The following is a 24,882-nucleotide window of genomic DNA, read 5'->3' as shown; positions in this document are numbered from 1 at the left end:
ACTTTCAGCCCATGTGCTGAATAGACAAGTCATTTGCTAAGCCAGATTCTAAGTTTTTGGAAAAAAAGGTGATTCATGCATGTCACAGACCCTTTACACTGGGCTTAGGTAGGATCAGGTGAAGGATTTTTCTTGTAACCCAAGACCACAATGTAGAGTTTCAATCTAAAAACAGCCAAGATCTCACCTAGTATTGCTTTGAATTAGAGCTTTAACAAAAGATGCCAGAAAAATAGCTGATTGACTATAATGCCACAAGCCTCTAAGATTCAACAACTGTCTAATTTCATTTCCAGAGAGCTGCGCTCACATTTCCTCAGGAGACAGAATGGGCCACAGGGAGGAACACCTGTTATTTTGGAACAACATTGGTTTCTTAATGCTTGTGGTCATGGTGAACACTCTATCCTTCTCCCCTATAAATGCAGTAGGATACATACCAGCAGAGCTCAAAATGTGAGATGATCCTTACCTTCAACCAGAAATTTGACAAGTAAAGGAGAAAATGGAAGCGAGAGAGAGGCATGGACATATATACACTACCAAACGTAAGGTAGATAGCTAGTGGGAAGCAGCCGCATAGCACAGGGAGATCAGCTCGGTGCTTTGTGACCGCCTGGAGGGGTGGGATAGGGAGGGTGGGAGGGAGGGAGACGCAAGAGGGAGGAGATATGGGAACAGATGTATATGTATAACTGATTCACTTTGTTATAAAGCAGAAACTAATACACCATTATGAAGCAATTATACTCCAATAAAGTTGTAAAAAAAAAAGAAAAGGAGAAAATGGGCAATTTTGAAAATCTGTAGTAAACAATAGCTCGAGTGGGAAAGTGTACAGATCTGGGTAGGGCAGGAGTCCTTATCTGATAGGGATTTCCAAGCTGATTAGCTGTGTGGTACCAGTGCCCCAGAAGCCCTAGCCATTAGCTTTATGGAAATACACTATAGCGCCTCTTATTTAAAAAACAAAAGGGCTTCCCTGGTGGCGCAGTGGTTGAGAGTCCACCTGCCGATGCAGGGGACACGGGTTCGTGCCCCGATCCGGGAAGATCCCACATGCTGCGGAGCGGCTAGGCCCCTGAGCCATGGGCAATTAGCCTGCGTGTCCGGAGCCTGTGCTCTGCAACGGGAGAGGCCACAACAGTGAGAAGCCCGCGTACCGCAAAAAAAAAAAAATCTAGGAGTTAAAGCTGTCCTAGAAAATCCTAGATACTACTTTGGAGACATGAGTTTGAGAATATGGACCAATGGCATTTTTCTAATTATATAAGCACAAATCAAAATTAGCAGTTCTCTTGGTTTCTTCTGTGTTACAGCTGGCTCCCTTCTTACCATTCCTGCTCACCGCTGCCATCTCTGTTATTGCATGGGAGTTCTTTCAAGATCACTCTGGACTGTGACTCTGCCTTTTCTGTGAAGTACAAGAAAGAACAGACTGGAAACTCTTGCACAAATCTCACTATGGAAAATTTTCTTTTCTTATATGAAACAATGGTTATTTTTTAGGAATGTAGTTTTTAAAATTTCAAATAGTGGGGGAAAACACCACTAAGAGACAATAATACAGGCTATTTTAATATTTTTATTAAGGGCTATAAAAATATCCAGAAAGATAAATAAATGTGATGCAATGATATATGTCCTAATATGAAGAACTTTCTTTCACTGCATTGTTTTCCTTCACAATGGCCTTCAAATCACAGGAGGCAGTGATTCCATGCCATTTCCTCTTCTTTCATTAGACGCTGCAGAATTTCTGAATCAGTATCCCGCCCTCAGTCTTCTCACTTATAAATCAAATTCATTTTCAATCCATTGTTTAGAGGGAGCGTATTTTTTTCTGTTCCACAAAGAGGACTTTTTTTTTCACTGTAGGAGGAGAAAAAAGGATTGTAGCAGAAAACTAAAAAGTATCATCACCATTCTTTAATAAAAATACAAATCAGACCATGAGCCTTCTCTTCTTTTACTTTTCTTTGTCATGAGGATGGAGCTGACTTGCTAACTCAGTTTCTCAATCCCAGAGATCAGAGAAGACTGGAGAAAATGGTAAGGAAAACAAGGGAAGGTGCACCAGCCAATCAGTGGCATCCTTGGTACCCCACAAGGTCACATTTCAACCAATGTGAAATAATCCAATTTAAAAAAGGAAAATTACAAGCAAAAAAATGAAAAACAACATCTTCACCCAGCTAATGTCCACTCTTGTAGGAGGTAAAGCAAGAGCTAGACTCCAGAAAAAGAGCAGTAAAAACTGAGCAGACCACAGAAGAAAAGGAAGCCTACCTGAAGGAGTAAATACACTTTAAACCTTGCACTTTCCAGAAATGGTTTCACATACCCAAATATAAATTTTCAAGTTTGGTAATAGATTTAACATCATAACCCAAATCTTATTTATTTTTTATTTTTATTTTTTTTTATTTTTGGCTGTGTTGGGTCTTCGTTTCTCTGCGAGGGCTTTCTCTAGTTGTGGAAAGCGGGGGCCACCCTTCATCGCGGTGCACGGGCCTCTCACTGTCGTGGCCTCTCTTGTTGCGGGGCACAGGCTCCAGACGCACAGGCTCAGTAGTTGTGGCCCACGGGCTTAGTTGCTCCATGGCATGTGGGATCTTCCCAGACCAGGGCTCGAACCCGTGTCCCCAAATCTTATTATTTTAAACATCATAACAGAGTACGGTTCTCTGAAACACCCAAAACAAAAATGTTAACTGCCTGGATGAAAGATAAGAGACTAGATGCTAGGCAATAAGGTTTTCATAGTTCCTGTAATGCCCTATTATAGCACTCCATTAACATCACACATCTCTTCCTCTCTCTCTCTCTCTCTCTCTCACTCTCACACACTCACACAAAAACCACATGAATTCTTCTTTGCCAAAAAACCAAAAACAGTGCATCCAGGAAGATCCAGGAACTCAAAAGACTAAGACACAACAGCAACTCACTTGTCCCTACCACATAAAGAGATTTTAGCTTTGTTTTTTTGTTATTCTTCTGTATCAATATGGATACCCTGTATATGAGATTCCCAAACTGTCTATGATTAAGAATTAGCTAGAGAGCTTATTTAAATGCACTCCTACTTCTTACCTCCACCTCTACCCTAATTCTGGTTCTATAGAACTAGAGGGGGACTGGAAGTCTGTATTTTTTCAAAACCCTCAGATGATTCTGATGGGCAGCTGAAATTAATAACCATTAACCAGTCAACAGAATTTTATCTATAAAGTTAATTTAAAATACATATTTTATTACTTTGTATATAGGGATATTTTTAATATACTTCAAATCATCTAATATTAAACATAAGTAGGACTGATGCTGCTTCAAAGTCCAAGGAAGACTACAAAGCATTATAAGACAGTAGTAAAGAACCCAAACAGCTTCCCACCAGACTATGTTATTCATTGCAAGAAATATTTCCCCCATGTTTTTCTACATGGAACTAAAAAATGGATAAAAAAAATAATTTGTCCCATGGATAACCAGTCAGGAGATTATTTAAATGACCTTGAACAGAAGTAACTGATGACTATTAGTAAAGCAAGGCTTTATTCATAAAAATTTTGATTTACTTGCTGCATTCCTTCCCTTAATTCAAAGAATAAATATTTAAGTTCACAGAACTGTGCTACACAAAGTGGAATTTATGAAAGCGTAGAAGTCCCTGATTTAATAGCAGTGTATCATGAGGTGCCTGCATGGATGTCCAGTAAGCCCCACAGGAACCTAAAGATCAAAGGGGACTGGAATGGTAAGGGAAACGCCTCACAGAGAGGGTCAAGTTTAGCCTCTGAAGCAGCAGCAGCATCTGGATGAGCTAAAACAGGAAGGGGCATATAGTGTAGAGAAATGGTGATAGGAGGTAAGAATGACAGTGTTGACCGCAGGGGAAGGTCCTGATTTAAAAAAAAAAGAAAGAAAGAAAACAGACTAATTTGGCTCCATGTAATAGAAAAAAATATGGGGGCCTGGAGTCAAAAAGATTGGGTTCAAACCTTGGCTCCACCATTTATCTACTGTGAGTCCTTGGGCAAATTTCTCAAAATACTCTTCCTTCAGTTTTCTTCCCTATGAGAAGGGATAACTCCATCTCCCTCACAGGTTGCCAGACAGCAAACACTCAGTATGTGTTAGATGAGTTGAAATGCCACACTGCTATCCACAATCATAAACATAAATTAATTTTCTGTCAAAATATTTGCTGCTTAATTCACAGAAGAATGAATCTGTCAAGTCCTTTCCCTACATCTAACCTAAATCTATTCTGCTTCAATTAAAGTCTATATTGTCTTGTTTAGTCATCCAAGGAATTAAAACTGACAAGTTTTCATTTTCTTTATAATAAACCTTCATATATTTAACAAAGTTTAATAAGCTTATGCCTCAACCTTTAATCCTTCCTCCTTGGAAATCTGCATCTAGTTTCATATGAGGAAAAGGAGTTTGAAAGGACTTAGGCTGGTTCTAGCCATAGAGTATACCATAAAGTACTCAAATAATTGGAAATTTTTCCATGTTTCCTTGCCTGATTTCCTTCATAAAGCAGACAAGCAAAACATTACCCTTAAACTAACCATTTATTCACTGCAGTAAAATATGCTGGGAGAACTGCCAAGCTATTTGGTACCCTGGGCAATGGGGCAGGCCGCAAGGCAAATATCACGTAAGCCTCCACGGCATTCAGTAAGTGGGCAGAAAGCCAAGCGCTCTGCTATCCCAGAACATTCTCTTCAGAAGAGACAAAGTTGTGCTGTCATGGCTCCGACCATTCCTTATCAGAAAAGCTCTAATCATCTGTTTGAAATTTATATATGAATCTTTTCTTCCACTTTCAACATACAGTCAGAACTGTTTATGGCTGTATCCTTTCCCAATCTCAAAACTTAAAAATCAGTCTGACAAATAAGAAGTTCCTAACACCTCCATACTAACAGTGAAAATTCCAATCCATTTTCACACTTAAAATATCAGAGAAGGTTATTCAATCAACATTTATTAATGTTGTACAGGTTCCTAAAAAAACTCTAAAATGGAGCTAAAATGGTAGAAAAACAACTACTTTATTGTAAAGTTCATCACTTTGGGTTTTCACCAGCTGACAAAGAAATCAGAGGGAGAAAACCACACCAATCCAATATCACACTGCTATGGTCTGAATGTTTGTGTTCCCCCCAATTTACATCGAAATCCTAACCTCCAAAGATGATGGTATTAGGAGTTAGGGCCTTGGGGAGGTGCTTTGGTCATGAGGGTGGAACCTTCATGAATGCGATTCATTCTCTGATAAAAGAGACTCCAGAGCTTGCCTGCCCCTCCACCATGTTAGAACACAGCAAGAAGAACCCCTTCCTATGAACTAGAAGAGGACCCCCGCCAGAAAGCGACCATGCTGGCACCTTGATCTCGGACGTCCCAGGTCCCAGAACTCTGAGGAAGAAAGATCTGTTGTTTATGAGTCACCCAGTCTGTGGTACTTTGTTGTATCAACCCAGACTAAAACACATACCTTATCATTCTAATAATTTTTCCACCATATGAGATATCATCCTGAAATTCAGACTCCTAATTATCAGGTACAAACCTAGAATCTCCTTTTTATTATAATAAAGAATGACCAGAAATTTTAACACCAAAAAAAAGCAGGAAATTTTATTTCTGTTAAAGAATGGAATTTACACCAATTTTAGGCTGACAACTGGGCTTCTCAGAGCCTCTTTTAAATGCCTCCTTACATTGGTACAGTCCTCATTTTTTTTTTAAGGTGGTATTATTTTTGTTTTTCTTAGACATTGACGAATGCAGCATAATGAACAGTGGTTGTGAGACCTTCCATACAAACTCTGAAAGCAGCTAGTAAGGTGGCTAGCTGTCAGCCAGATTCGCATTAATGCCCAACCACAGTTCATACACCAGTAAATGAGTTTTAGCCTCCTATGAAATCTCTCAATAACAGGTCCATACATAGAGTGATTCAGGGCCTAGACTTGGAGTCAGAGAGTCCTGAGTTCAAATTTGTATTTTGTCACATATTTTAGCTGTGTGTCCTTGATTAAGATCCTTGGTACCAGATTCCTAACCTATAAAATGGGGTTCAGATTGCCTGGAGAGTATGGGTGCTTATGTTACTATGCATTCACATATCTGAAGACCTGAAGACTTGTGCAGGTAAACAAAGAAGACAGAATTTTCCATTTGGTCTGGTTATTCACAAGCACTAGTTTGTTTCTTTTCTCTCAAGGATCACTGTCTTTTGTTGCCTATATTGTCCTTTTGTTGTTGTTGAGTTTCAAGTGAGAAAGTAAATTTGGTCCCATTGCTCCATCTTGGCCACAAGTGAGTCTATCAGGTCTTGTTCTTAGTTAAAGAAAAAGTTGATTATGACATTAAGCACCTATCTTTCATTATATAATGGATTAATTTGGAGAAATAAGATTCTAGCACCAGTTTCAACTCTGATCACCAACAGGTGTCTCACAATTCAACTCAACTCTGACACTATCCGCCTGGAGATAGTAACTCAGGAACAGCCAGATGGAAGTGACACATAGGGCAAGGTACGGGGAAGGGGAGTGAAGCTTCGTGCCCTCTCTGAGCATGCCAGTCTCCCAGAATCCCCACGTGATTACCAACCCAGAAGCTCCGGCACAGCCATTATTAAGAAGCAATTATAAAGGGGCTGTTTAGGGCTTCCCTGGTGGCGCAGTGGTTGAGAGTCCGCCTGCCGATGCAGGGGACACGGGTTCGTGCCCCGGTCCAGGAAGATCCCACATGCCGCGGAGCAGCTGGGCCTGTGAGCCATGGCCGCTGAGCCTGTGCATCCGGAGCCCGTGCTCCGCAACGGGAGAGGCCACAACAGTGAGAGGCCCATGTACCACAAAAAAAAAAAAAAAGGGGGCTGTTTAGAAGCAAAGGCACAAAAATGAGATGAATGGCCTGCAGTTTTGTTTGCTAGTTAATTGTGCATAAATTGGCTCATGAAATCCAAAGACAGGATAGGCTACCACCAACAATAATCGGGGTGCTGACCCTTTTTATCTGGACTTTGGAACATTTGTCCCTTTCAGACAATGTTTGTATCCACTAAGGCCATTTAAAGTTATCACTTACTATGGCATTTTGGCAGATGGTACAAAACAGAAAATGAAATTTCCTACCCTCCTGCTCTAATATATAGACAGCATACTCCTTTAACTCGAATCTGGACCTAATTACTTGCCACTGTTGGGCAGATGACCCCAGCAGAACATTCCCTCCCTTTTTCAAGACACTCTTCTCTGTTTCCAGAACAATATCCCCTATTCTATTTACACGGCTGCTTTCTCACCTTCAGATCTTTGGTTAACTATCTCCTACTGGATAGACTTTCCCTGAACTATCCTATCTAAAGGATAAAGGTAGGATCCACCTCCTCGCAACTTCATCCTGTATATCAGCATCCTGCTTGTTTCTCGCATAGCACTTAACGTAATTTGTCATTTTTCCTTTCTCTCCCTTCCAAAACCAGACTGTAAGTGCCAAAACCACAGGTACTGAGTCTATCTTGTGTCTTCATATATCCCAGCACCTGGGATACTAACTAGCACCACAGTAAACTTTCAATATGTACCTGGAATGAATGCTATAGTGACAAAGGGGCCACAAAACTGCCAAAGATGTTCAGCATCAATCTGAAACGGGCATCAAGCCTTGAAAGCATGTGAATTTATTATGGAGTAACTTCTCTGAATCTTACCTACTGGATCATAATGCAAGAGAGTCAGTTTCTCCCGCAGTCGGCTTCTCTTGGTGTTGAAGGAAAAACCTGTTCCAGCTTGGCTCAACATTTTCACCAGAATTGTTCTAAGATTTAAAAGCAAGTTGTTACAAGCTGAGGAAACAGAATAAAATCAGTCATGGGGGGATGGCACATTTTGAGAACCCTATACAGCAATATTACTTGTGAGACATCACTTAAGCCTTAAATTCAGTTCTAAGACAGCCTATTTTTCCATAAATCACAGCTTGAATGGTTCTGATTCCCAAGGTTTGTTCCATTACACAGGGTGCCTTGGTAATGACCTAACCAAAGCAACAAGAACAATCAAACCACACTGTGGGAACAGACTCAGACACCCACCTTTTAGAAAGAGCAGAAGTCAGGAGTGGGAAAAATATGCAAGTACTGGTAACCCTAGCTGGCCAGTCAGGAAGATGGCTGTCTCAGAAGAGCCCTATCTTCCATGGATGAGTAATAAGAGTAAAATCAGGAAAGGACAGAATAAAGGTATTGGAACTTTTACATTGACAATGTGCAAAACCTTGTTCCCCTTCATATTTTGTTTAAGTTGTTTAAGTTCTAGTCACCCAAAGCATTAAAGTTCATGTTTTGCCACACTGGACCTTTTAATACCTCATACTATTTGTTACTCTTGCACATGTCTTATCTCCCTATGTAGATCATGCTATTTGATTTCTCATCTAATTCCAAAAAAGAATCTGAAGCATTCAAATATACAATATATCTAAGATATATTACACATCTTTATGTCCCTTTCAATGTACAGCACAGTGCCTCATACTAAGAGGGATATAATATCTGTTGATTAAGATAGACAATAATTAGTCATTCATCCAAAAAGATTCAACAAATATTAAGTGCTTACTCTGTGGAAAGCACTATAGGAAATGCAAAGCCCTGTAAGTCCACATCTGCACCTTGGAGAACTAACAGTAATAGTATGGAAGGTAAGTTGTGTACACAAGGTCTGTAAGGCAAGACATATATGACAAATGGCACAAGGATTCAAAGAACATGACAGGCAGGGAGCATCTCTAAAGAAACTGAAGGCATGGGAGATTCCTACAGAACCTGAAGGTGGGAAATAAATAACTGGATTGTGGGAAAAGCTATATTAATCAATAAAAAATATTGAGGGTAAAACACGAACATACATGTGTTTCATTAACTTTAATCCAAAAAACCTAGTTTTAAGGATTTGTGATGTGTCTTGGGTTGTAAACAAAGGCTGCTTTAGAATTTTTCTATTTTTAACACAGAAAATCTTACTTCGGTTATTTTCTACAAAATTTATTTTGAAATACCAGTTTGGTAATTATAGTCTCTCTGGTACAGCATGAAATCTTTAGCCTTTGCTATTTTTGAAATGCTTATACCATGAAGGCAAAGGATTACAAAACTCAATAAAACAGGCTCTGTCGATTAATCAAATCACAGCTTGTTCTGCTAGATTCCTGTAGTGGGCTCCAGACAAACGTCCCTTGGTCCTCAATTTGAGGAAACAGAATTGCAGTGGTAGTCCAAAGAGAGCACGGGGACCCTGATGATTTCTTTAGGAACAAGACAGCAAGAGCAACTTTTTTTTTTGCTGTGTTGGGTCTTCGTTTCTGTGCGAGGGCTTTCTCTAGTTGTGGAAAGCGGGGGCCACTCTTCATCGCGGTGCGTGGGCCTCTCACTATCGCGGCCTCTCTTGTTGCGGAGCACAGGCTCCAGACGCGCAGGCTCAGTAGTTGTGGCTCACGGGCTTAGTTGCTCCGCGGCATGTGGGACCCTCCCAGACCAGGGCTCAAACCCGTGTCCCCTGCATTAGCAGGCAGATTCTCAACCACTGCGCCACCAGAGAAGCCCAAGAGCAACTTTTAGTAAATTATTTGAATGTTCCCTTAAGTAGGTCAGTTGGGAAAGAGGGAAAATATTTTTTGAAATCGTTCATAGGGCCAAAATAATTCATCAAGTAACTAATCCTCAAATCAACTTCTAGAAAATTGAAGCCAAATGCTTAATTTAACATAAGGATTGGGAGATGCATGAGGGAAGGGATGTGGGAACAGATGTATATGTATGACTGATTCACTTTGTTATAAAGCAGAAACTAATAAAATAAAAAAATAAAAATAAAATAAAAATAGAGAAAAATTAAAAAAAAAACATAAGGATTGATTGGCAGCAGTGGGACTAATGAATCTAACATAAACAGGTGAAGTTTAAAAAGAGAAAAACTTTTACTTACTTTGACTTGGTCTTGGCAACTTTTTTGTAGAGAGGAAAGAAAAAAGAAAAATAACGATTTATTATCTTGCTTATGCAAAGCTCATATAATGTCAGGATAATCAAAATTATTTAAATCATGAAGTAGGCCATAAATTGTCACTCAAGTAACTACTCCCTAGCTATTAGGGATCCCGTTAGGATTTTACAGGTTTTAAAAAATCCAATCAGACCACCACAGTTCTGGATGTAATGCTATGCAGTCTTTTCAGTTGGACTGGTTACCTTTTAAATCTTCCTAAACTAAGATCTGCTCCACTTGCTCCTCTTCTCAGGTGCAAACACTTGCACTAGAACAAGCGTCTTGTTTGATAAGTTAACCTGTGCAAACTCCAACAACCATCACATCAGGTGGAGAAGTGAAACTAACTCTAACCGGGAAGTCAGCCTGGTGCATGGAAGAACAGTGTCTTGGGAGCCAGAGGGCTTCTTTCCCAGCCCAGCTGTATGACCTAGAGTCAATCACTGCTTCTCATCTTTAGAGTTCTAAACGACTGAACTAGAGGTTTTCCCCAGTTAGCACGTCCGGAGATTCTGCTAACACACCGCTACAGAGGGCGGGGGAAAGCGCCCCACTCCTGACGGGCTGACTCTACAGTCCGAACGAACCGCAACTGATCCAGAACCAGCGCCGCAGACCCCCGAGACCCACTAGCCCCGCAGTGAGCGCGGCGCGGGGCATGCCGGGCGCTGTAGTCCTGAAGGCCTGGGAAGCCGCAGCGGCAGCTTCCCGACAGGCGCGCGCACCCCAACCCGCAACGTCCCGGGGCCCGCCTGTCACGGCCTCCCGCCCCCGCTGCAGGCCCGCCTGTCACGGCCTCCCGCCCCCGCTGCAGGCCCTGCCACCGCCTCCAGCCCCACTTACAGGTGACCGCGGACAGGAACATGGTGACAGCAGCCGCAGCCTCGGAAACAGGTCGAAATTCCCTCAACAAATAACTGCTTCCGGGGCACAGGCCTGTTCCGGAAGAGGATGTTCCGATCCGGAAGAGGATGCCGGGAGTGCGCCGAAGCCACGCCCCCTGTGTAAATTTCAGGGCTGAACCTGCCTCTTTCCTGTGTGTTTTTTTTTTTTTTTTTTTTGCGGTACGCGGGCCTCTCGTTGCTGTGGCCTCTCCCGTTGCGGAGCACAGGCTCCGGACGCGCAGGCTCAGCGGCCATGGCTCACGGGCCCAGCCGCTCCGCGGCACGTGGGATCCTCCCGGACCGGGGCACGAACCCGTGTCCCCTGCATCAGCAGGCGGACTCTCAACCACTGCGCCACCAGGGAAGCCCTATCCTGTGTTCTTTACACTCCAGGTGTCTCTTTTGCGGTGCTGGAGTGTGTGGAGTCCCCTCCCCTTTTGGAGAGGGACTTTGTTATAGCTCGGGGTTCGCACCTACTTCTGGGTCAGAGTTAGGTGCTTTCCATACATGTTTCATAAATAATCGCAGCCGCCTACATTAAAGCCACAGGAACTCCCTATGTTCCTCAGCCGCTTCAGGCTACCGGACTCCCGCGTTATTTCCTTAAATTTGTTGCCTTTTTTTGCCTCCTCTGGCCCATCTCCATCTCCACCTAGTTAACATCTACTCTCAGTCCTTCCAGAATAGAGAACTCCACCTGAATATCCCTATTCCTTAATTAAATGTTGGATTTCTAGGAGGGCAGGGCCCTGTGCATCTTGTTAACTGCTGTATCTAAGCACCTGCGTGGCAATAGGGACCGAATAGCTGAGATTGGGAGCGCTGACATAACTTGCTTAATGTCACAAAACTAGTAAACGGCAGAGTCAGAATTTGAACCCAGATTTTGTCTGAGTGCAAAGACTCATGCCTTTCCCTCTAGACACTGGGACCTAACCACTAAGTCATCTTCAATCTTCACCTCTCCGCAAGGAACCTGGGCTCCTTCAACACCAGGTACTTCAGCCGAAACCTCATTTCCCAATAAGCAGGACTTAAGGATTTTTTTCTAATCTGTGATTTTACCTGTATATTAAATTTTACAAACATGTGAAAGATTTATTCTCATGGATCATCCTCACTGCAAGTAATAAAATTATTAAAAAGAGAAAATGTAGCTCTCCAATACAATACAACACAATTTTTAAAATTAGGACTGTCCTTGCGCTTAGTACCTCTAATGTTTTTTGTTTTCCCCATAACTTAATTCCAGCAACTGAGCACCATCTAGGTGCCCAAACCCTTCCTTACCTTGTGCGGTTCAGCTGCTGACAAACAAGAGCTTCAGGTGTTCAAGAAGGTAAGGTTTCTTATTTAGGAAATTCCTTTTGGGGATCTATAAGAAAGGAACACAGGACTGGGAGCCAAGGAACGTGAATTCTAGTCTTTGTTCTGTCCCTTAGAAAGTCATTTCAACTCTTCAGACCTCAGTTTCAGGCTCAGTGTGGGCACTGGATCAGTGATTCTCATTCCTGAAGGTATATCAGTCATCTAGGGTCCTTTAAAAGACCTGGATGCCAGAGGAGAGGCCCAGAGTCTGTACAGTATTTCTTCCCCCTCCCCAATTTTCTATGAAGAAGCATTTCGAATATATCAAAAAGTAGAAAGGATAGTATAATGAACAAACTATATACCCAATTCAACAAATGTTAAGATTCTGCTATGTATATTGATGTATATGGAATTTTTTAAATATGCATATGTATATGCATATATATATGGTTAGGGTTTTTGGCTAAGCTGTGTAAATGCAAATTGGAGACATAAACTTTCACTCCTAAATATTTAAGTACGTATCTCTCAAGAATAAGATCATTATAACTACAATAGTGTTTTTATTCCTTAAAAAATTAATAGTTTGGGGGAGAAGCTGGGTAAGAGGGAGCAGTATGTTCGCAGAAGTCCCCGAGGACTTCCAGCCTCTGCGGAGGAGCAGAAGGAAATGGAAGACAAAGTGACTAGTGCAGAGAAAGCTGAAGAAGCAAAATTAAAAGCAAGATACCCTCATCTGGGACAAAAGCCTGGAGGTTCCGATTTTTTAAGGAAAGATTGCAGAAAGGGCAAAAATATTTTGATTCTGGGGATTACAACATGGCTAAAGCAAAAATGAAGAACAAGCAACTTCCTACTGCAGCCCCGGATCAGACAGAGGTCACTGGTGACCACATTCCCACTCCGCAGGACCTTCCTCAATGGAAACCATCTCTTGTTGCTAGCAAGCTGGCTGGCTAATTAAAAGAGCTGAACTGCATGAATCTTCTAATTCCCATTATTTCTCCTTAATATGTTACTTCTCTGCTTTTTATTTCCTTTCACTCACTAAGTCATTTGAGAACTGTGGCTTTGCAGGTAGTGGAGTGTGTATGTAAGGGAATATACATGTGTGGGGTTTTGATTAGTTTAACAATGCACTGATAAAAAGAACATGTTAGAGCAACATAAAGTAATCTACTTGACAATAATTGTATATATTACCTAACTCCTAGTGCAGAGCTGGTTCCAAAAAGTAACAAGCAAGTTTTACAATTTTAATGTTTTGGCTTTCTTTAATTCATCTTAATTATAGCTTTGTATGTTACTCTTATTTAATTATAACCTCTATTGTATGGATTTCCTCTGTATTTTCCTTTTGGATTTTGTAAAACAGAAGTTCAAGACCACAAGTTAGAAGAAAGGTCACATATTTCAAACACAAATAGATTGGGTTTCAAAAGATTTGTATCCTGTGCTTGAACTTGAATGGCCTTAAATCTGTTTCAGCTTTAACAATAGAATTTTACTTGGGCAATATTTGCCCATTCTGACTCTAGTGCTTAACAGCTGCTGTTGAAGCTAGTATTCCTATTCAGTTTTATAGTGTTAGAATACCTTTTGTTGTTGAAGATGTGAATGAAGTGTGCATGTGCATCGACTACTGAATTCACTTTTGTGCCATTTTTGTAAATACAGTAGTTTTGCACAACCTCTCAAACAAATTAATAGTTTCCTAATCTCTAAGCCATAGGCAAATTGTCTTTTATGGCTGGTTTCTTCAAAAACAGTGTCCAGTCTGGGACTTCCCTGGCCATCCAGTGGTTAAGACTCCATGCTTCCAATGCAGGGGGTGCAGGTTCAATCCCTGGTTGGGGAATTAAGATCCTGCATGCCATGTGGCACGGCCAAAAAATTTAAAAAAATAAAATTGCAAAACAAAAAATGTCCAGTCAAGGTTCATACATTACCTTTAGTTGTCATAAATCTTTAATCTCTTTCAAATCTAAAACAAAACCCCTCACTTTTTCTTTTTCGTGATACTGAAGTTTTAAGGAGACTGAGCTAGCTTCTTGTGGAGTGTCCCGTATACTGAGCCTGTCTGATTGTTTTCTTATGTGGTCATTTTATTTATTCTTCTATCCCCTGCATTTCCTGTACATTGGAAGGCAAATCTAAAGGCTTGAGTAGACTTCACTTAAACACTCTTGACGAGAGGACATGACGCTCTCAGCTTCATATCCCAACATATCAGGAGGTCCAGGCTGTCAGGTTGTCCCACTGCTAGTACTAGGCTGGCTGATCTCTGGATCTCTCCGCTGTAGAAGTAGATTTTGCTTCTCTTTGCAGTTTTCTGTAGGGTGGTACTTTGGCATAGGAGAATATCCTGCTCCCCAGGAACCTTTCCTCATGGTTTTAGCATCCATTGATGATCTTTTTTTTTTTGACTCAGAGATTACATTTGAGGGTACACAATGGTAATGTTTCTAACATTTCACTTCTTATTCATTTGCTAGTTTTCTTCTGTAAAGAAGAGTTTTCTAGGGACTTCCCTGGTGGTCCAGTGGTTAAAACTCTGTGCTTCCACTGCAGGGGATTCTGGTTCGATCCCTGGTTGGGGAGCTAAGATCCCGCATTTTGCATGCCTGTGCAGCACGACCAAAAAATTTTTTTAATTAAATAAATAAATAAAAGCAGAGCTTTCTATAACCAGTTGAGGCTGAATTATAGTTCCTCCTAAAAAGTCAGGGTAAATGCTAATTATCTTCTCTTTAATTACTAACATTCAGAGTAAGAACTTAGCATGAGTCACTTCCAGTGGTGACAAAGAGGTTTTCCCCTTTCTGTAATTTTCTTTAACTTTTTAGTATCACTTTAATGGATTTTTATTCATTGTTTTATAATCAAACATGGTCATTATTATTTTTGATGTTTGAATTTTCCCAAAGTAGGTCATTAGGCTTCCCTTCAAGTTGGTCCAATGACTTGTTTTGTTTTTTTAATAAATTTATTAATTAATTTATTATTTTCTGTGGTGGGTCTTCATTGCTGCGCGCGGGCTTTCTCTAGCTGCAGCAAGCAGGGCATACTCTTCATTGTGGTTGCACAGCCCAGGCTCTAGGCGCATGGGCTTCAGTAGTTGTGGCACGTGGGCTCAGTACTTGTGGTTCATGGGCTCTAGAGTGCAGGCTCAGTATTTGTGGTGCACGGGCTTAGCTGCTCCGTGGCATGTGGGATCTTCCCGGACCAGGGCTCGAACCCTCGTCCCCTGCCTTGGCAGGAGGACTCTTAACCACTGCGTCACCAGGGAAGTCTCCAGTGTTCTTTTGACACACTTCTTTCCTTGCTTTCTGTCACCAGCTGTCTCAGGTTAACCTTGTACTTTCCCTGGCCCAAACCTGGAATCAGCCATTTCTCCAAGGTACTCTGATTCCTTTTTGTAAAAGCCACAATCTGATGCACAGCCACTGGACTAGATTTTAGTGGACTTCAAGCTTTATTTTAAACCATAGAATCTTCATTCAAATGAAATCTGTCTCCGGAGCTCACAGTGTAAAATAAAGCTTCATCTCTTGAGGGATGTCCTCAGAATCTTAGACTCCACAGGTCACAGAAACTCTGGACTATGGAATGGCCACATTCTCTTCCAGAGCTGTTGCCCTGGATTCCAGTTTGAGGTTTCAAACCCCACCCACAGGCCCTGCAGCCTTTTGTCACACTTCCCATTACGTACTCCCTTCTCACACTGTCTGACCATGCAGAGGACTGGTGCAGCTAGGAGAGAGCCCTTGGCAGCTGCAGGAAAAGCCTGGAGCAGAAGACCACGTAAGACCTCTGCTGCCTCAGAGACAGGAGACAACACTTCAGAAACAATTGGGGACCATGTTACAGAGTTTCTGCCATAGACTGAATGTTTGTGTACACCCACCCACCAGCCCCACACTAAATTCACATGCTGAAACCTAATCCCCAGTGTGATGGTGTTTGCAAGTGGGGCCTTTGGGAGGTGATGAGGTCATGAAGGCAGATCCAGTCCTTGGATCTCATCTCTGTCTACACTCATTCCCTTGATGGTCACATCTGGTTTGTTTTTAAAAATCTACAAGCTGAAGACTTTCAAATTTATGTCTCCAGTCCCAACCTTTCCTCCGAACTTCAGATTAGTGTATTTAACTGCCTACTTGACATCACAGGTCCAAAATCAAATTCCCAAACTTCTGCTGCACCTCACAGCCTTCCTCTAAATCAGTATGTGACAACTCCATTTTTCCAGTTGCTCAAATAAAAACCCCGGCAGCCAACTTGACACCTCTTTCTCCTACACCCAATATCTAATCCATCAACAAATCCTGTCACTCAAATGTCACCTAATCAGTGAGGCCACTCTATGTAAAAAAGCAACACACACACACAGTCCCTATTCTCTTTACTCCACTTTATATTTTCCTACAGCACTTATCACCATTTAATATTAGTTGTGTACTTGTTGATTTCCTTATTGTCTATCTTTGTTCACCAGAATGTAAACATCTTAAGATCAGGAATTTTGTCTTATTCACTCACTGCTGTATTCTGGTGCCTGGAACAATGCCTGCTGCCTCTATTAAATATCTGTTGAATAAATGAATGAATAAATCTGAGAAGAGAGGCACCATACAAATGCTAAATTACTGGGAATTCCCTGGCTGTCTAATGGTTAGGACTCCGCAATTTCACTGCCAAGGGCCCAGGTTCAATCCCTGCTGGGGGAACTAAGATCCCACAGGCCATGAGGCATAGCCAAAGGCAAAACAAACAAACAAAAAAACAAATGTTAGGGCTTCCCTGGTGGTGCAGTGGTTGAGAGTCCACCTGCCGATGCAGGGGACACGGGTTCGTGCCCCGGTCTGGGAAGATCCCACATGCTGCGGAGTGGCTGGGCCCGTGAGTCATGGCCGCTGAGACTGCGCGTCTGCAGCTCCCAATGGGAGAGGCCACAACAGTGAGAGGCCCGCGTAACGCAAAAAAAAACCCAAAAAACAAATGTTAAATTATTAATAAATATTTACATGTAAATGGCAAACAATGGTAAGTATTTGTGTATTGTTGATTGTTTCAGGCTTCAGAACTTATGATTACTTTTTAAAAGAGATAGCATGTACACTGTTTCTTGAAATTCTTGAATGGAGTAGAAAGGAAGCAGAGGCTTTCTAGTCTCATTTCTTCAACCTCCATCCACGTGTTATTTACACCTCACACTTCGTGGGCAGTTGGTAAGTGTTAATTAAAATGTTTATTCATACAGATGTAATTCATGATCTGGGGTGTGTATGTTTGCCTGAATTTACGTAATGAGCCCTCTGTGCCTTACTAAAGTGAAGAACAATTAGATCATCCTGGAAGCCCAAATGGAAAGGGTATAGTCCTTATGGGAGGGGCACTCATCCTCTTTCTGCAGCTGGGAGAAGGTACAGCCGTTTAACCTAGATTCTTAACCCAGGGAAGGAGATGGAGGAAAAGAACAGATCTATTGAATATCTACTCTCGCAGGGCTTTAGCCACGGTGTCTATGTTGCATTGGTCAACACCACATTCCCAGCTCTTAGCACTGGGATTCAACCCCGAGGATCTGGAGGCTGTTCCCCTCCTCCTCTGTTGTGTTAAGAGGTCCCTGACTGCCCATTGTCCAGCCCACTGTCCTACCTACGTCCTGCCTGACTTATACTTGGGAAGTATAGCCACCGTTCTTGTCTACAGTGTCGGTGATTCTGGCTCCCTGACGTGTCCCAGGGGCCTGGGAACATTGGCATTTGAGGGAGGGAGACTCTGCTGAAGAAGGCTGCAAAAAGCTGGTACCTTCACAAGCTCAGACACCTCCAGGCAGATGGGACAGCTTCAAAATTGGGTCCTCTGCTTCAACAGCTTAGTATTACAGCAAAAACTTCCTGAGGGAGCAAGACTAAAAGCTGGCAAGACCTGGGGGCACCAACCAGATTCAATCTGTGAGCAGTGGGCATCCTCGGGTTGGCATTCAGTGCCTTCCATAGTCTGGCCTCGCTCTCCTAATTCAGCCCCATCTCTCTTCACTGGGGCCTGCCCTTTCTGGAAGAGTATCAGTTACTTTTTGGATAAAGTCTTTCCTGACCCTACACTCCCCATCCTACCCCACTTCTCCCTTCCACAGATTCCCTTAAGAGCACCTATTATGTTTCCTGCAGCCAGATCACTGGTCTGCCTCCCTGCTGGCATCTAAGTCCCCTGAGGGCCAGAGCTTCTGAATCTCTGTATATTTCCCCCCACCACCCCCACCCCCCCCCCACCAGCAGGAGCTCCTAACACAAGGCAGCTGCCCCACTCACTTTGACAAATATGAACTGAGCACCTTCTGTACCAGGGAACCCTGCTCCAGCCATTCTCCGTCTCTTCAATCCTACTTCCCCTCCCATGTCTACTTGAGACAGGGAAAGTGGGAGGAACCAGGAGAAGAATAGAAGCAAAGGCAGAGAGGTGTCGAAAAAAATGAGCAGTGAGCATCCTTCTGGGGCTAGAGTGTGTGAAGAAATGAGCGCAGTGACTAGAAAGGATGCCTGGGGCTAGGTAACCAGGAAGGAAGGAACCAGGATGTTATCGTCAGGGGTTGGGCCTTGGTTCTGTGGGCAGCAGGGGAGTTAAGTGATGTGATCAGATCTCTGTAGTGGCAGCATCTGAAATCACACCGTCTTCCTGGCTAATTGGGAGAGAGGCAGGGACTCTCCCATCCCACCAAGCACAGCATTCCCGAGTCCCCTTCACTTGTGAAGTAACAACAGGCACTTTTGCTGCTCTACATGTTAGTGCCTGTTTATTTAGTTAACACATGTATTTGGTGTTCCTGTAATAACCGGTAAGTTCTTCTTGTTTGTTGTCTTAGACCAGTCACTGCGCCTTTTTTGAGGGGGAGAAAGGTAAGGAGAAAAGTATCACTGAAGACTTTGAGAACCTGCTAAAGGCTATGGCTCAGCTTTTCCACCAAATGCACATATGCCCATCCAGAAACAATTTTACCTGGACTTTCCAGTGGTTCTCAACCTTGGCTGCACATCAGAATCACCTGGGGAGAGCTGTCCACCACTGGTGCCTGCCTCCCACCACCAGAGGTTTTCATTTAATTGATCTGAGTACAGACTGGATTTCTAAACTCCCTAGGAGATTCTAGTGTACACTCAGGATTTTACGTTATTGGGCTAGGGATCTGTGGATTCCGAAAGAAGGCCCCTACCTTAGACCATAAGTTCCAGGTGTGTCCATTTAACTTTGACGGTGAGTAGCACCTACCTGTGTAGGCAGGGGAGGGGAGAACGTAGCCAGTTTGAAAGAACGAGGAAGTCTTGAAGCTGTAAGCAGAGCGGAGGTGCTCACATACATTCCAGAAGGCTGCAGGACACTTAGCAAAAGAGGGGCTGAAACAGAAGACAAAGAGCAGGAAACTTAATTGCCTTCCTGAAAGATGGATGGAAGGCCAGCAGGCAACACCCTTCCCACCCACGCACTGCACCTCCCCCAAAGAGCTGAAAACATTATCGAGGGGCTGGCAGAATCAGTCTTTGGGGAAAGTCAACCAGTTAAACGTGTGGTCTGGTTGATGGGTGACATGGGTGGGGAGAGGATGGCAACTGTGGGTGTTGAAATAAAGCGGCTGTGAGGGTGTGGAGGTTTGGCGGTAAGGGGCTGGAGGAGAGGAAGATTGGGGGCGTGGTCAAGGAGAGGCAGTCCTGGGGTGGGCGGGGCTGCGGTGGAAGGAGAATTTGGAGCAAGGCCCGGCCCCACCGTGTACTAGCCACGGACCCTGGCCTCAGTTTCTTACCTGGGACTTGTGTGACAATCACTTCAGAGGAGCCCGCAATCTCAGATGATTATCGTCAGATCAACTCTAAGGCTTTTTTCACTGTGAGGTCCCATGAGCCTAGGAAAGTGCCCTCTGAAAATGCTCTTTGAGGTCTTCAAACCTGGTATCCATCAGAATCACCTGGGGTGCTCACCACCCAATAATACAACTCGGTGAGGGATGGGGGGGCGGTCCCCAGGTAGTTTATAATTCTCACCTGGTGCTTCTGATGCTTGTGCTTTGGGAATCACTGTTCTGGATCATGGTTTCTCAACTCCTGGGGATCTTGTCAAGGGGCAGATTCTCAGCCGGAAGGTCTGAAGTGAGGCCCGAGATTCTGTGTTTCTAACAGACTCACCGATGGTGCTACTTGGCTGTACATCCTTGCCACTCAAAGCGTAATCCAGGCAACATCCCCAGCAGCTGCAGCAGTAACATTTGGGAGCTTGTTAGTAATTCAGAATCTCAGGCCCCACCCTAGACCCACTGAATCAGAATCTGCAGCTCCAAGTGATTCGTATGCATATTGAAGTTTGAGAAAGATTGTTCTAGAAGTGACTTCCTGATCAGGGAACCAAGGTTGAAACTTGGGAATGGTAAGACAAGACTCGGTTCCTTAAAACAGAGTATAAGTTAGAGAAAGGTGAGTATTTTATTCTGTTTTAGTTACTGCCATATGTGTGGGCCTGGCACATAGTAGGTGCTCAATAAATATTTGTCAAGTGAATGGATGAGGTAAGAGTCCAGTTTCTAGGGCCAGGGTATGAGGCTAGAGTGGGGCCAGTAACCATCATGACTAGACACCAACTTCTGGGATCAAGGTCTTTCTAGCCCTCTGCCCAGGACAGGATTGGTCCTGATGCTGGCCCAGAGTAGAACCCATGGTCATGTGAGGTAGGAGTGTATTAAATTGTCTCATCTGTGAAGATTAAAAGGCTATATGGAAATGTAGCCAATAAATACACAGGTGTTCTCAAGTAGGTCTGCTACAAGAAGCAGGGGCTGAACCAACCAGTGGGGTATGGGTGGCCAAAGGAGCCCCAGCTCCAGAAATAACTCATCTGGTCTGGAGGAGGGATTCCATGAAGCTGCCTCAAGCATATACATAAGGGGTAGAATTTAATACAGTCAGCATCAATTCTAATACTCCCCTCTTTCCTCGGTTTAAAACAGATGTCAGGGGCTTCCCTGGTGGCACAGTGGTTAAGAATCCACTTGCCAATGCAGGGAACACAGGTTCAAGCCCTGGTCTGGGAAGATCCCACATGCCACAGAACAACTAAGCCCATGTGCCGCAACTACTGAGCCTGTGCTCTAGAGCCCACGAGCCACAACTACTGAGCCCGCGTGCCACAACTACTGAAGCCCGTGCACCTAGAGCCTGTGCTCTGCACACAAGAGAAGCCACTGCAATGAGAAGCCCGAGCACCGCAACGAAGAGTAGCCCCCGCTCACCGCAACTAGAGAAAGCCCACGCACAGCAACAAAGACCCAATGCAGCCAAAAATAAATTAATTAATTAAAAAAAAAAAACAGATGTCAGTAAGACCTAGCCCAGGATCATAGGCAACCAGTATGGCTCTTGTGGGTTGGGGAAATATTAAATCCTCCAAAGGATAAACAGTGTTCGTTATTAACTTGCCTTAGAGGAACAGATCAGTAATTCATAGTTGAAGTGATTTTATTCCTAGTCTTCAGGAGTGCCAGTCTAGAAGAGAAAGTGTTCCTCTTTGTTTTTCCTACGTGTAGCATTATCCAGACTTTCTGCATAATCCTGACAATAGAAGTTAAGATTTCAACTGAAGTAAATCCATTCTCCTCCTGTCCTACGAACAAATTGGGCTGAAGATTTCTGACAGACTCTTCAAAACACCAGGCCCTTTTTCCTAATGATTATTTTAAATATACTGTGAACATGAGAGAATGCCTTCTAAAGCAGGTGCATTTTTATCATCAATTTCATTTGCTTAATTCCTACAAGGGAACCAAGTAGTAATTGTGCATTCCCAAGGGCTTATCTACCTCCGAACCAAGTAGTAATTGTGCATTCCCAAGGGCTTATCTACCTCCGCCTTGGACTGGGGTCCACGTATAAGTAAAATGATATGACCACGGTAATGGCCATACCAGTCATAGCAAAGTTTCCATGAATAACTACTTTCAAAGGAACAATAATTTTCCATCATGGCTTCCTCCCCCCTAACCTGATCCTCAATGTAATTTCTAACTGTCCCAGAGAGGCAGGTCCCACAGAGGGACAATCCTGTGAATGTCTGCAATATGTCCCAGAAGGATGGTTCCTGCCCAGCATGCAGTCCCCCAAGTTGCTAGGTGCATGTGAGGAGGGAACATGAACTCAAACACTGTACTCACTGCCTGCCAGAAAAGTGATTTAAACTCCTGTACTTGACTGTCCTGCTACAGACGGGTGTGAATGTATCATTGCACCTTTCTTGGCCTGTGAAAAGAAAGGCTAATTAACTTTCTCAGTTGCTTTGGAACAGCATTCAATGTCAAGCTGCCATAGTTATGCATATTCTCAGTCTTTTAGAACCATTTTTGAATGGGTCTGTGTTTCTTTTTGTTGACCAAGAGAGACAGTGAATTGTCATGTTCACAAAGATGACCTAACTTGAGCTTCTGTGGTTTGGGATCCTGCCTGCCTGTGTTTCACCCTGTTTTGCCTCCAAGGCAGAAGCCTATGTCTCTAGCCAGGATATTGTGGTTAGTTTCCTGGCCTCTGACCCAGGTGGGGACACACCTGCACCCCTGAGGGAGGGAGAGCCTGTGGAGGGTTCATGAGGCCAGGGCTGAGTCACTCAGCCGGGAGACATGTGAAGCGGCATTAGAACATCAGTTTGGCACTTAAGGAGCAAGTCCCCACAAAAAAATGTGTCTGTATGTTAACAATCTAGTCCATTTTCAAACTAAACCAAGGAAAAAGATTAAAGTTTTGTATCACCTATTCCAGCATTGGAGTCTGGTCATGTGAAATCACCCCAAAGGAAACCTCAGCTTCACCCACAAATCCAAGGATCCGCCCCTGATAATATTTCATCACAGGCCGCTCTCTACTACTCCTACACTTCACAGTCCTGTTCAAGGACCGTGCAAATTCAAAAAACCTCATTGCAAGTCATCAGCTTGAATTTTTCTACCCAAATCGCTTTCCTTTCTCAGAAAATTATTTGACATGTAACTTGAATAAAATGAGCCTTCTTAAAAAAAAAAAAAAGGGAATTCCCTGGCAGTCCAATGGTTAGGACGCCACGCTTTCACTGCCCAACCAGGGACTGCCAGGTTCAGTCCCTGGCTGGGGAAGGAAGATCCCACAAGCTGCCTGTGGCCAAAAAAAAAACAAAGCAAAACAAAAAAACAAACAAACTGAGCCTTCTTTCTCCCTTATGAAGTTCCATTCAAAAGAAAAGTTAAACTCCAAATGCCTTAAAAATCATGTAAATCTTTGAGAAATTTCTTGAAAAAATGGTCATTTTTCTCACCCAATGTCCCACTCAACAGCATACCCAGCCCATTCTCTCTCCAGAGAGTAGCTTCCCCCTTTTTCTTATGTAGATTAATTTAGCCTCTTTGATGTCTATCATCCTTGAATCCTAGCCACCATCTAATTCAGCCATAAGAAATGGGGGCGGGGGGGGCGGGGGGCACGTGGGGGAGGGTCGGGGAAGGCAAGCAGCTCAGAATCCTCCCACAGAAAGCTAGAAGCGAAGAAAGGCTCTAACAACCTCTGCCTCAGTGTCTTGGTCCCAGAAGTAAGAAGAGGAAAAGGGAAGGAAAAGGATGCCCATAGCACTGTTGGTACCTGAGAGACATTCTCCATCCTCAAGACAGCAGCCTCCTGAACAGGGCTGGGTCCCAACGTGTTGCCCTGATGCTCACCTGCAGGCAGAACACAGGCAGTGAGATCCTCTGGACCCTCCACAGGGTCTTGGGACGACTTTACCCAAACAGGGGCAATTACTGCAATGTGCATATGCCTGTCTCTCTGTGAAGCAAGAGCTTTTGAAGGATTCGGACTGTTTTGATGTAACATGGTGTGCGGCCAAAAGGAAAATCAGGATCCACATCAAGCTTGATTTTCATTCCAGTAAGCCATTCCAAATGAAGGAGGCAAAGCCTTTCAAAAGATGTCTTCTGTGATTGGGAATAGTTGGGTCCAGCTTAATCTGGCGCACGGTGAAGTTAAAGAGCTACGGGACTGCTTCTAGTGTGTTTTGCAGGTTCCAGAGTTACTAATTAGCTCCAGGACATTAAGGTTAATGAGATAAAACATCTATAAATCAAGCTGACGGCCAATTCAAGAAAAAGCCCCCAACTCCCGCACCGGGATGAAAACACTACAATTTCACTCTTTCAGGCTGTCCATTTGATTAAATTTGATTATGTGTGAATATATACAAACGTATAATTATAAAATTCATACTTAAACTACCTTGCCCAAACCTCCTTTCTAAATGTATTCAGTACCAATAAGACAGTAAGTCAGTTGTTAACTATTAACAGAATGAACTGATTTGATGAACGTTCTAGGAGTGACCCTTCCTAAAGAACAAAAGTCTCTCTGTTATGTTAAAAAACTATGTTCCTTAAAATTTGGACATACACTCCAGAAAATAAAATTATGGATTTTATTGACTGAAGCTATAGAGGAATTTGGGGTGTAGAGAACATTCTGATGAATCCTTTTGTGATTTGAAGGATTCTATCCCTCTTGAACTCTCTATTTGTAAATGTGGGTTTTTCAAATGGTTATGAGCCTAGGCTCCAGACT

The 24,882-nt window shown here is 43.1% G+C and overlaps 1 protein-coding gene and 1 pseudogene across 4 annotated transcripts in view; one reads left to right on the top strand and one right to left on the bottom strand.

Moving 5' to 3' along the window:
* The window catches only part of MRPL33 (mitochondrial ribosomal protein L33), a 61,101-nt gene that overhangs the window by 17,950 nt on the left and 18,269 nt on the right, over nt 1–24,882 (bottom strand). The window contains exons 4-11 of one of the 3 annotated variants that reach the window (XM_082643291.1): nt 23,914–23,990; nt 20,311–20,516; nt 19,544–19,668; nt 12,251–12,335; nt 10,920–11,076; nt 10,017–10,035; nt 7,742–7,848; nt 1,336–1,414 (exon numbers count right to left, since the gene is read on the bottom strand). In XM_082643291.1, the coding sequence (XP_082499417.1) occupies nt 1,336–1,414; nt 7,742–7,848; nt 10,017–10,035; nt 10,920–10,941 (227 nt within the window). In that variant the 5' untranslated portion in view covers nt 10,942–11,076; nt 12,251–12,335; nt 19,544–19,668; nt 20,311–20,516; nt 23,914–23,990. Of the gene's footprint in view, nt 1–1,335; nt 1,415–7,741; nt 7,849–10,016; nt 10,036–10,900; nt 11,324–12,250; nt 12,336–19,543; nt 19,669–20,310; nt 20,517–23,913; nt 23,991–24,882 lie in introns of those variants that run through there. The other 2 variants (XR_014295964.1, XM_082643292.1) reach the window with 2 other exon arrangements.
* LOC309815634 (cAMP-regulated phosphoprotein 19-like) lies at nt 12,883–13,315 on the top strand (annotated as a pseudogene). The gene has a single exon. The product of its transcript is annotated as a cAMP-regulated phosphoprotein 19-like (transcript).

This window comes from Mesoplodon mirus, assembly GCF_964341445.2.
Source record: "Mesoplodon mirus genome assembly, chromosome: 14".
Classification (NCBI taxonomy): domain Eukaryota; kingdom Metazoa; phylum Chordata; class Mammalia; order Artiodactyla; family Ziphiidae; genus Mesoplodon; species Mesoplodon mirus.
Note: the sequence above shows the minus strand (reverse complement) of the source record. Positions and strands in the feature narration are given on the sequence as shown.